This window comes from Enoplosus armatus, chromosome 24, assembly GCF_043641665.1.
Source record: "Enoplosus armatus isolate fEnoArm2 chromosome 24, fEnoArm2.hap1, whole genome shotgun sequence".
Lineage (NCBI taxonomy): Eukaryota > Metazoa > Chordata > Actinopteri > Centrarchiformes > Enoplosidae > Enoplosus > Enoplosus armatus.
Genome location: NC_092203.1, coordinates 7,280,486 through 7,292,395, shown reverse-complemented (window position 1 = coordinate 7,292,395; position 11,910 = coordinate 7,280,486). Strand labels below are relative to the sequence as shown.

The window sequence follows — 11,910 nt, the reverse complement described above, 5'->3', positions numbered from 1 at the left end:
AGAAAAAGGTGGAAACAGCAGGGATCAGGCATGAACCAGCCTTTTGATCAGACTCAAGTGGAGTGAAGTGGACTTGCTGGGTAAGAGAAACCACAAGACACACCAGGTCCAGACCTCGGAGCTTTATGGGCGTTATTTGCTCTTTTATGGTGCCAAACCATCTGGCTTCAAACATGCAGCCTGCTCCTGTTGGGCTTAAATCACTTTTCTACAACAAAAACACCCTCTGATGTCTGACAGTGGGCCGTTATAATGGCCACAACTAATCAGATCAATCAGCTTTTAATGTGAAACTCCAGCAGATGTGACCGAATGTAACCGAGCAGAGTGTTGTTAGCTTCAGGGACAGTAAGTGTCACATATGTCTCCTGACTGAACTTATTCAGGAGAGCTGAGTGTTTCATGGTCACCAGGAGAGGGACTGAAACCAGGCGGGCAACCTTCAATCCTAAAAATCGCCTCTACATCCAGATGTGCAGTGAACATTTGCAGCTGGTTCAGTCCCAGAAGACAGATGTTATGTGAGATTTCTTAAACAGATTGCTGTGAAAAGAAATGGCATAAAACTGAGCACCTTTCCCACATTTATGTTGTTTAAAAGCAGGAGAGAAAAGGCTTTTTTTTTTCTTCTTTTTTTTACATAATTAGGTCAATTTTGTGGATGTAAATCTTTCTCTTGTCAAGTTCACCACATGAAAATCATAAAAATAGATACAAAATACACACAGATACGACAAAGTAACACAATTCCACCCAAAAATAAATAGTGAACGTATTTAGTTGAGGTCAATGATACAGATACATAAGTTCATAAAAAGTTAAATGTTATTTTCAGTAAAAACATCCATATCTTCCTGAATCGGTCTCGTTTTACAGCCTGAAGAGTTTCACCACAAAAAGTTAGACAAACTAATTTAAGTGAGTTGACATTCCTGGATAAGAAAGTCAACAACTGCTAAAACCTTAAATTATTCCAAATTAATTTTGCGAACTAAAATCGTGTTTGAGAATGAATCCCACTCACCCGCCGACAGATGAAGGTCCACCACAGACAGACCAGCTCCCGGTGCTGGAGAGGCTCCCTGAGCTACAGGTGATGAAGAACTGGAGCACGATGATCCGAACTTCATACTTTAGACTGCACTGAGCTCCTGCTGCCCCCCCTCCCCTCAAAACCACCTCACCTCCTCTTCCGTCAGTGAGCAGAGGACCTCCAGTGGCCATGTTGTGCACCTGCAGCACTGCTGACAATACACGCCATATAAAGGTCTTTAATAAGTCACAGCTCCTCAGCCTCAAAAACCTTCAAATACTAACTGAAAACTGCATTTTGTGCTCTAAACATGTCACAGGAAGGATTTGGAAAACTGTATTTTATTAAAACACAATACATCGTAACACAGGATTCATTCATTATTCACATTCAGCCCCCCCCCCAGTTTATATAAAAAATGCAAAAAGAAGAAGCAGCATATTGAAAGAGAAAAGAAAAACGAATTAACAAACACGTACAAAGAAAAAGACGTTTTATCTGGATGAAATAGTGAATTGGTGTAAAACCACCGTCTTTCTGGCTCGTCGAGCAATTTTGCTTAGGTGGAGGGACACTGCCCCGTCCACTCATATGCAGTGGTTAACAGACATAATGTCCTGCTTAAAACCTGAGAAGATCAGATATTCACTTAAATACTCAAACAGGACATTGGCACTGGCAGTGAATGGGATTATTTTAGCAACTGTTATTGTTGGTGTTGTGTCTGTTTTTTCTTTTTCTTTGTGTATATTCTCTTAACAGTGCAAACTTGTCTTTTTTATATGTTAAATGTATACATGCTATGTGTATTACTTCTCATTGCTGTATGGTGGGTTAAACACAAACATATAAAAATAACGATCAAAATATACTAAAAAGTGTAAAACATTAAAATCAAATCTGCTGTGTACATGAATCTTTATGCTCTTATTATCCATGTTCTCTGTGTTGTATTGAAAGATGACTCTCACACAGCCGTCTTGGTTTGGCACCACTGTCTTGTGGGTTATTCTGAGTTACTAAATAGCTTTCGCTGACACTTTCCTGTCGGAGAAGATGCTTTCAGGTTGTGGCTTCCTTCTTTTTTCCCAGTAGACATCCGTTGCCGAACCTGTTCGTTCTCTGGCTTGATTTGCAAAAATGGTGTTTTGCTCCTTCCCATGAAAACAAGACATCAGTCAATTTCATTAGTCAGAAGCAACAAAAAATAAATATGCACAAGTAAAAAATGACTAAATGGTCTTACTCATGAGTGGGTTTGATTGTTTTCTGTGGTGTCTTGATCTCCTCAGGGTCCCTGTGTGACAGACTGAAGGACGCGACAACAGTCAGAGGTGGACGAACATTTACCAACTCTCACACATATTATAACAACACAGATAGTGACTGAAAGAAGTACCTGCTCGGAATTTTTTGTCGACGATGGACCATGACTGCTGCAGCACAACAGACCACCATCACCACTATGACTGATACGATGATCAGAGTCATATCTTTGAGAAAAAGGGAAAAAATAGTTGATATTTTGCACTCAACAATTATAAAGCAACAACAGATCAAATGAGAATTCATTTAAACATGAACTCACTCTGACTATCGTCCTCAGATCCAGATTCTTCATGAAAACCTGGAAAAAGAAACCAAACATCAGAATCATAAAGTATTCATCTCTAAACGTGCAGCTCTGGAAGTGTTTCTCACCGTCAGCACGAGGCTGTTTGACCTCAGGGATCATCGTGAACACGTCTTTCTGAGGACCGGAGAGCACTCGCACTGCACATCCAACCTGTGTGCTGTTGCCATGGGGACGAGGCAGCACAGCTGTCGTGGTGACAGCGACTGTACCGTCGGTGTTGGTGACACTGACAGAGCTGTAGTTAGAGAAGTGGACGTCGCGTCGCAGGACACTTAATGTTACTGTGGGAGCAGGTCGACCTGTGGCCGAGCAGGACACGAGTGCCTCTTCAGGAGAGTCCGATCCTCTGACGTGTAGAGTGGGTTCATGCAGCTCTGCACAGAAGACACAAATATATCACATGAATTAAATGCTTTCAGTGGTGAGCATTATTGAAATGTCTTTCATAATGCAGACAGGGTCTTACCATAGAGCGTGAGGCAGGTTGTACCTGTGAGAGCACCTTCAGGGTAGGTGTTAAACAAACATTGATAGCAGCCTTCATCCTGCTCCGTCACGTTCATGATAACTATGGAGCTGTTCTGCAGTCCAGCAGCTTCAAACTCCACTTTATCTCTATAGTCAGAATTCACGGTTTGACCAAAGTATTTGTTGTAGGTGGCGAGATTCTTCTTCCCCTTAGGTAAAGGTTTCTGCCATGTGACCTGCAGGACATCTTTAGATTGCAGCAGCTGACAGCTGAAACGAGCCTCCTCTCCCACTGCTGCCATCACACTCCTCTGTGTCTCTATCAGAGCCGTCAGACCTGCAGGAGATCAGTTTCAGAGAGATTTCAGAGAGTGTTTCTGGCTTCTGTGCTGAACTTGCTGTGGTTGATGTGGAACAGTTAACAAAGAAAAAGGGAAACTCAAGCTGCTGCTACACTTTATTTTATTTTTCTAAAATCAAGCACTTTATTTTAAGATGCACAATTTTTCAAAAACTATCTTATTTATTTTCTCTATTTTATTTTTAAATGCAGCCCTTCTTTTAGTTAATGAGAGGACATTATACATATCTACAGTATTATATATGTGTAGAGTTCAATGTTGAGTGATAATAAATATTGTCAAAATGTTTTTGAATTGTACTTTCTTTACTTGATTTGACAGTCAGTTGTTGATCACATGCAGACGTTGATACAACGACTAGACTACTTCAATATATATCGCACTAAATCACAACGCAAGCTCAGTGATGAAGCCTGATTTGTTAAGGCGGCTTTGTCTTTGCAAAATATGTTATAAAATATGAATTTGCTCATTAAACAATGCAAAAGTGTTTTCAAAATTAACCGCCAAAACGTAACGCAACTACAAATAACAAAGAATACACGGGAGTCACGCAGACGTGCTTCCAGCTCAAGAAGAAGAAAGGAGCTGGATGAAATCAGTCTCGTCTCTTTCTCACCTTTTTGAAACACCAACGCACAGAAGAAGTGCACGAGGGCACGGGGAGACATCTTGCTACCTCCTGAGACCATCACCAAGTTACTGAGCCCCTTCAAGCCAAAGTGAAAGCTGTCATTTCAAAGTAATCTCGTTGCTCACGTGCCATCTGCACATGGTACATCCGGACCAATCAGGGAGAAGCATGTGGGTATTTGAATGAAATGAATTATAGACTGCTGTCCAAGCTCTTAATACACCGACCAAATGATTTGAATCAACATTTACTTTATTTCTCCATCACATTTTGAAACTGGTCTAAAGCCTTTCTGACAGGAAGATAAAATGTTTGAAGTTTCTGTTCACTCTCTGCATAATGTGAGGACCTTTACTTCTTACACATATAATCAAGGGCAACAAAAACATTGTACACAAGTGAAACCGCTTATTAAAGCATTAAAGCATCATATTTTAAGAAAACAAACAAATACGTAGAAAATGTCAGAGAATATTTTATTAAAAACATATCAACTAAAAGATCAGATCATTAGAAAGTGTGCAGAAAGTCAATGAACATAATGCACAGGTTAATAATCCAGTGTTTGATAGGGATTAAAGCAATACTACTAACCCACACAGGCACTGTGTGTCAGGGTAGACGTCCATTGAGAAATAAATATCATTAACACACCTGTCCTACCTCTCAGTGCACTGAACGATGCTTTTTATAAAAATAATAAAATGCAGGTGATGCAAATCTTTGTGTTTGCAGGTTTAAAGGGACATTATAATAAATGAATAAAAGGTGACATTTATACCTGGCAGGTGACAGATGGAGACATGAGTTCATATCATTAGTTGGGCAGATATTTTCGATATTCCTGGATTTAGCGACTGCGACACAGTTGGGAATAAATTACATCTAATTATGAACAACATGAGGGTTTAATGGATCCAGTATTGTTGTTGTCATTGTTATTAATAGTAGCAGCAGAAGATATAACAGCAGTGGCAGCAGTAACAGTGAGAACACCAATTTTAATAAGCAACTTCCAAAAATCACTGGCAAAACAAGGAAAAAGGCAAAAGTATTAAAAGAATAAAAATGAAGTGTTAAAATGGAGTGTCTCAGTGATATACAGTCAACATGTGTGTTACACATGCACAGTTATAGGTGCAGTCAGTCAGTCTCTCATTCATGTTCATAAAACAGTCATAATGCAGGAATGTGTCATCTGAGAGATTATAGAAAAATGACATTTTGCTAAATTGGAGACATATTCTAATCTTTAAACCATCACATGGAGCTCATAAACACCTTTACAGATATATACAATACACATCTTTGGCATATTTTATCATCAGAGGTTTTCATTGACTCCCCCAATCTACAAAACGTTCTTTTAACAAAGAAAAATACAACATTATCTATGTTCAGTCATGCTAGAATTGCTTGTTTGGGCATAATTTAGTGCATTAGATGACACAAATTAGAAAAAAACATCAAGAAAAAAACATAGAAAATCTTACACAGCACTCCATATATCAAGTCAGTGCAGCATAATTAGGTTCACAATTCAATGATTTAAAAAATACAAACATATAAAAACATGTAAACTTTAAAAGGTATAAAAACACACATCCGTCTTTATAATTGTGACAGACTCGTTCTCTCACTTAAGTGTTGAACAAACAGGTAAATGAAGTGTTCACATTTTGTCTCTAAAGCTTTGCTGCAGATTTGTTCAGAGCTGACAGCCTGACAGTTCACTCTTTTAGGTTATTGTGTAGTTATCAACTCTCCGGTCTCCTTGGTGTCGACGGTGATGGATGAGGGTCATCACCTGCTTGACTCTTAATGAATTCTTAATGAAGATGTCCGATTCTGATCCGACTCTTCTTCTGTGGGACTGAAGGTTCTTGGTGCTTTAGATATAAACAAAACACAGCAGTTTAACTCACAGTGTTTCATTAATATATTAAAATGTATAACTAAAGTCTTCTGAACAGGTTATATGGATAAATTGAAATGAGCACACAGTGATCCAAAGTCAAGAGGAAAGTGATCAGAATTTGCTTTAAATATCAGAGTATTAAGTACAAAGAGTGTCTTACTCATGACACATGACGTGTCTCTGACTGTAGTTGGAGGCATCTCATTCATCTCAAGTTCCCTGTGTGACAGACTGAAGGACGCGACAACAGTCAGAGGTGGACGAACATTTCCCAACTCTCACACATATTATAACAACACAGATAGTGACTGAAAGAAGTACCTGTTCTGAATTTTTTGTCGACGATGGACCATGACTGCTGCAGCACAACAACAGACCACCACCATCACCATGACTGATACGATGATCAGAGTCATATCTTTGAGAAAAAGGGAAAAAATAGTTGATATTTTGCACTCAACAATTATAAAGCAACAACAGATCAAATGAGAATTCATTTAAACATGAACTCAGATCCAGATTCTTCATCAGAACCTGGAAAAAGAAACCAAACGTCAGAATCATAAAGTATTCATCTCTAAACGTGCAGCTCTGGAAGTGTTTCTCACCGTCAGCACGAGGCTGTTTGACCTCAGGGATCATCATGAACACGTCTTTCTGAGGACCGGAGAGCACTCGCACTGCACATCCAACCTGTGTGCTGTTGCCATGGGGACGAGGCAGCACAGCTGTCGTGGTGACAGCGACTGTACCGTCGGTGTTGTTGACACTGACAGAGCTGTAGTTAGAGAAGTGGACGTCGCGTCGCAGGACACTTAATGTTACTGTGGGAGCAGGTCGACCTGTGGCCGAGCAGGACACGAGTGCCTCTTCAGGAGAGTCCGATCCTCTGACATGTAGAGTGGGTTCATGCAGCTCTGCACAGAAGACACAAATATATCACATGAATTAAATGCTTTCAGTGGTGAGCATTATTGAAATGTCTTTCATAATGCAGACAGGGTCTTACCATAGAGCGTGAGGCAGGTTGTACCTGTGAGAGCACCTACAGGGTAGATGTTAAACAAACATTGATAGCAGCCTTCATCCTGCTCCGTCACGTTCATGATAACTATGGAGCTGTTCTGCAGTCCAGCAGCTTCAAACTTCACTTTATCTCTACAGACAGGATTCACTTTTTCACCAAAGTATTTGTTGTAGGTGGCGAGCGTCTTCTCCTCTTCAGGTAAAAGTTTCTGCCATGTGACCTGCAGGACATCTTTAGATTGCAGCAGCTGACAGCTGAAACGAGCCTCCTCTCCCACTGCTGCCATCACACTCCTCTGTGTCTCTATCAGAGCCGTCAGACCTGCAGGACATGCGCATTGCGCGGCAACAATAAACAAAGAACATTCAGGAGTCACACAGATGTGATTTCATTTGCAGAAAATCAATTACATCAGCTTGTATAAACTGTGGGAAACACACTGAATCATCTCTTTCTCACCTTTCTGAAAGACTCCAAACGCACAAAGCACATATATAACAGCGCGGTGAGCCATGAGCTCTGCACGCCGACATTACCGCCAATATTTAAAGTTGGCCAGGTAGTCTGCGCAGTGCGCACCTTACTTCCGGGTCACCTTGGGCACCGTGGGTGTCATATAAACACCAATTCACCGACACTGTAGCAACCAATCCTTTGAATAAAATTTGGGCCTTATTACAAAATAATTACAAAACACTTATTCAACAAGAAATGTTTAATTAGCTGATTAAAATGCGATATAAACGGCGCGTGACGGATATCGCCCCCCATGCCACCACAGTAGTGGTACATCCGGACCAATCAGGGAGAAGCACGTGTGCGGCTGAATTCAATGAATAATAGACTGCTGTCCAAACTCTTAATACACCGACCAAATGATTTGAATCAACATTTACTTTATTTCTCCATCACATGAAACTGGTCTAAAGCCTTTCTGACAGGAAGATAAAATGTTTGAAGTTTCTGTTCACTCTCTGCATAATGTGAGGACCTTTACTTCTTACACATATAATCAAGGGCAACAAAAACATTGTACACAAGTGAAACCGCTTATTAAAGCATTAAAGCATCATATTTTAAGAAAACAAACAAATACGTAGAAAATGTCAGAGAATATTTTATTAAAAACATATCAACTAAAAGATCAGATCATTAGAAAGTGTGCAGAAAGTCAATGAACATAATGCACAGGTTAATAATCCAGTGTTTGATAGGGATTAAAGCAATACTACTAACCCACACAGGCACTGTGTGTCAGGGTAGACGTCCATTGAGAAATAAATATCATTAACACACCTGTCCTACCTCTCAGTGCACTGAACGATGCTTTTTATAAAAATAATAAAATGCAGGTGATGCAAATCTTTGTGTTTGCAGGTTTAAAGGGACATTATAATAAATGAATAAAACAGGACATTTATACCTGGCAGGTGACAGATGGAGACATGAGTTCATATCATTAGTTGGGCAGATATTTTCCATATACCTGGATTTAGCGACTGTGACACAGTTGGGAATAAATCACATCTAATTATGAACAACATGAGGGTTTAATGGATCCAGTATTGTTGTTGTCATTGTTATTAATAGTAGCAGCAGAAGATATAACAGCAGTGGCAGCAGTAACAGTGAGAACACCAATTTTAATAAGCAACTTCCAAAAATCACTGGCAAAACAAGGAAAAAGGCAAAAGTATTAAAAGAATAAAAATGAAGTGTTAAAATGGAGTGTCTCAGTGATATACAGTCAACATGTGTGTTACACATGTACAGTTATAGGTGCAGTCAGTCAGTCTCTCATTCATGTTCATAAAACAGTCATAATGCAGGAATGTGTCATCTGAGAGATTATAGAAAAATGACATTTTGCTAAATTGGAGACATATTCTAATCTTTAAACCATCACATGGAGCTCATAAACACCTTTACAGATATATACAATACACATCTTTGGCATATTTTATCATCAGAGGTTTTCATTGACTCCCCCAATCTACAAAACGTTCTTTTAACAAAGAAAAATACAACATTATCTATGTTCAGTCATGCTAGAATTGCTTGTTTGGGCATAATTTAGTGCATTAGATGACACAAATTCGAAAAAAACATCATGAAAAAAACATCGAAAATCTTACACAGCACTCCATATATCAAGTCAGTGCAGCATAATTAGGTTCACAATTCAATGATTTAAAAAATACAAACATATAAAAACATGTAAACTTTAAAAGGTATAAAAACACACATCCGTCTTTATAATTGTGACAGACTCGTTCTCTCACTTAAGTGTTGAACAAACAGGTAAATGAAGTGTTCACATTTTGTCTCTAAAGCTTTGCTGCAGATTTGTTCAGAGCTGACAGCCTGACAGTTCACTCTTTTAGGTTATTTTGTAGTTATCAACTCTCCGGTCTCCTTGGTGTCGACGGTGATGGACGAGGGTCATCACCGGCTTGACTCTTAATGAATTCTTAATGAAGATGTCCGATTCTGATCCAACTCTTCTTCTGTGGGACTGAAGGTTCTTGGTGCTTTAGATATAAACAAAACACAGCAGTTTAACTCACAGTGTTTCATTATTATATTAAAATGTATAACTAAAGTCTTCTAAACAGGTTATATGGATAAATTGAAATGAGCACACAGTGATCCAAAGTCAAGAGGAAAGTGATCAGAATTTGCTTTAAATATCAGAGTATAAAGTACAAAGAGTGTCTTACTCATGACACATGACGTGTCTCTGACTGTAGTTGGAAGCATCTCCTTCATCTCAAGTTCCCTGTGTGACAGACTGAAGGACGCGACAACAGTCAGAGGTGGACGAACATTTCCCAACTCTCACACATATTATAACAACACAGATAGTGACTGAAAGAAGTACCTGCTCGGAATTTTTTGTCGACGATGGACCATGACTGCTGCAGCACAACAACAGACCACCACCACCACCATGACTGATACGATGATCAGAGTCATATCTTTGAGGAAAAAGGGAAAAAATAGTTGATATTTTGCACTCAACAATTATAAAGCAACAACAGATCAAATGAGAATTCATTTAAACATGAACTCACTCTGACTATCGTCCTCAGATCCAGATTCTTCATCAGAACCTGGAAAAAGAAACCAAACGTCAGAATCATAAAGTATTCATCTCTAAACGTGCAGCTCTGGAAGTGTTTCTCACCGTCAGCAGGTGACTGTTTGACCTCACGGATCATCGTGACCACGTCTTTCTGAGGACCGGAGAGCACTCGCACTGCACATCCAACCTGTGTGCTGTTGCCATGGGGACGAGGCAGCACAGCTGTCGTGGTGACAGCGACTGTACCGTCGGTGTTGGTGACACTGACAGAGCTGTAGTTAGAGAAGTGGACGTCGCGTCGCAGGACACTTAATGTTACTGTGGGAGCAGGTCGACCTGTGGCCGAGCAGGACACGAGTGCCTCTTCAGGAGAGTCCGATCCTCTGACGTGTAGAGTGGGTTCATGCAGCTCTGCACAGAAGACACAAATATATCACATGAATTAAATGCTTTCAGTGGTGAGCATTATTGAAATGTCTTTCATAATGCAGACAGGGTCTTACCATAGAGCGTGAGGCAGGTTGTACCTGTGAGAGCACCTTCAGGGTAGGTGTTAAACAAACATTGATAGCAGCCTTCATCCTGCTCCGTCACGTTCATGATAACTATGGAGCTGTTCTGCAGTCCAGCAGCTTCAAACTTCACTTTATCTCTACAGACAGGATTCACTTTTTCACCAAAGTATTTGTTGTAGGTGGCGAGCGTCTTCTCCTCTTCAGGTAAAAGTTTCTGCCATGTGACCTGCAGGACATCTTTAGATTGCAGCAGCTGACAGCTGAAACGAGCCTCCTCTCCCACTGCTGCCATCACACTCCTCTGTGTCTCTATCAGAGCCGTCAGACCTGCAGGACATGCGCATTGCGCGGCAACAATAAACAAAGAACATTCAGGAGTCACACAGATGTGCTTTCATTTGCAGAACAATCAATTACATCAGCTTGTATAAACTGTGGGAAACACACTGAATCATCTCTTTCTCACCTTTCTGAAAGACTCCAAACGCACAAAGCACATATATAACAGCGCGGTGAGCCATGAGTTCTGCACGCTGACATTACCGCCAATATTTAAACTGGCCAGGTAGTCTGCGCAGTGCGCACCTTACTTCCGGGTCACCTTGGGCACCGTGGGTGTCATATAAACACCAATTCACCGACACTGTAGCAACCAATCCTTTGAATAAAATTTGGGCCTTATTACAAAATAATTACAAAACACTTATTCAACAAGAAATGTTTAATTAGCTGATTAAAATGCGATATAAACGGCGCGTGACGGATATCGCCCCCAATGCCACCACAGTAGTGGTACATCCGGACCAATCAGGGAGAAGCATGTGGGCGGCTGAATTCAATGAATTATAGACTGCTGTCCAAACTCTTAATACACCGACCAAATGATTTGAATCAACATTTACTTTATTTCTCCATCACATTTTGAAACTGGTCTAAAGCCTTTCTGACAGGAAGATAAAATGTTTGAAGTTTCTGTTCACTCTCTGCATAATGTGAGGACCTTTACTTCTTACACATATAATCAAGGGCAACAAAAACATTGTACACAAGTGAAACCGCTTATTAAAGCATCATATTTTAAGCAAACAAACAAAAATAAATATATGCATTGAAAAAGTCAGAGAATAAATTCTCAGATCAACGAAAAGATCAGATCATTTGAAAGTGTGGAGAAATATGAAAAATGAAAATAACGCACAGGTCAATAATCCAGCAACAGGGATTACAACAAT

General features: G+C 40.0%; 3 protein-coding genes across 3 annotated transcripts; all 3 read right to left on the bottom strand.

Annotated features, from left to right (window-relative positions):
- Positions 1–1,020: 1,020 nt before the first annotated feature.
- LOC139307001 (OX-2 membrane glycoprotein-like) lies at positions 1,021–4,170 on the bottom strand. Its single transcript, XM_070930960.1, has 5 exons — positions 4,119–4,170; positions 3,136–3,474; positions 2,735–3,043; positions 2,622–2,660; positions 1,021–1,244 (listed from the first exon to the last, which is right to left on the bottom strand). Exons 1-5 carry the CDS (start codon positions 4,168–4,170, stop codon positions 1,021–1,023), a joined length of 963 nt encoding a protein of 320 aa, XP_070787061.1.
- A 2,374-nt stretch (positions 4,171–6,544) lies between these two features.
- Positions 6,545–7,409, bottom strand: LOC139307000 (OX-2 membrane glycoprotein-like; the record flags this gene model as incomplete). The annotated part of the gene is made up of 3 exons (XM_070930959.1): positions 6,545–6,585; positions 6,660–6,968; positions 7,061–7,409. Coding segments are annotated over 3 exons (699 nt in total), but the record flags the coding sequence as incomplete, so codon positions are not given.
- A 2,723-nt stretch (positions 7,410–10,132) lies between these two features.
- Positions 10,133–11,300, bottom strand: LOC139306999 (OX-2 membrane glycoprotein-like). Its single transcript, XM_070930958.1, has 4 exons — positions 11,280–11,300; positions 10,667–11,069; positions 10,266–10,574; positions 10,133–10,191 (listed from the first exon to the last, which is right to left on the bottom strand). The coding sequence occupies exons 1-4, from the start codon at positions 11,298–11,300 to the stop codon at positions 10,133–10,135; spliced, it is 792 nt and encodes a 263-aa protein (XP_070787059.1).
- Positions 11,301–11,910: the final 610 nt, after the last annotated feature.

Excerpts from the sequence above, each read along its gene's own strand:
- LOC139307001 (XM_070930960.1), bottom strand. The coding sequence starts at position 4,170 with ATGTCTCCCCGTGCCCTCGTGCACTTCTTCTGTGCGTTGGTGTTTCAA. Across the intron at positions 3,475-4,118 it reads TGCGTTGGTGTTTCAAAAAG|GTCTGACGGCTCTGATAGAG; the intron begins GTGAGAAAGAGA and ends GATCTCCTGCAG. Across the intron at positions 1,245-2,621 it reads ATCTGAGGACGATAGTCAGA|CAGTGCTGCAGGTGCACAAC; the intron begins GTGAGTTCATGT and ends GTGTATTGTCAG.
- LOC139306999 (XM_070930958.1), bottom strand. The coding sequence starts at position 11,300 with ATGACACCCACGGTGCCCAAG. Across the intron at positions 11,070-11,279 it reads TGACACCCACGGTGCCCAAG|CACATCTGTGTGACTCCTGA; the intron begins GTGACCCGGAAG and ends TGCAAATGAAAG. Across the intron at positions 10,575-10,666 it reads AACCTGCCTCACGCTCTATG|AGCTGCATGAACCCACTCTA; the intron begins GTAAGACCCTGT and ends TCTTCTGTGCAG.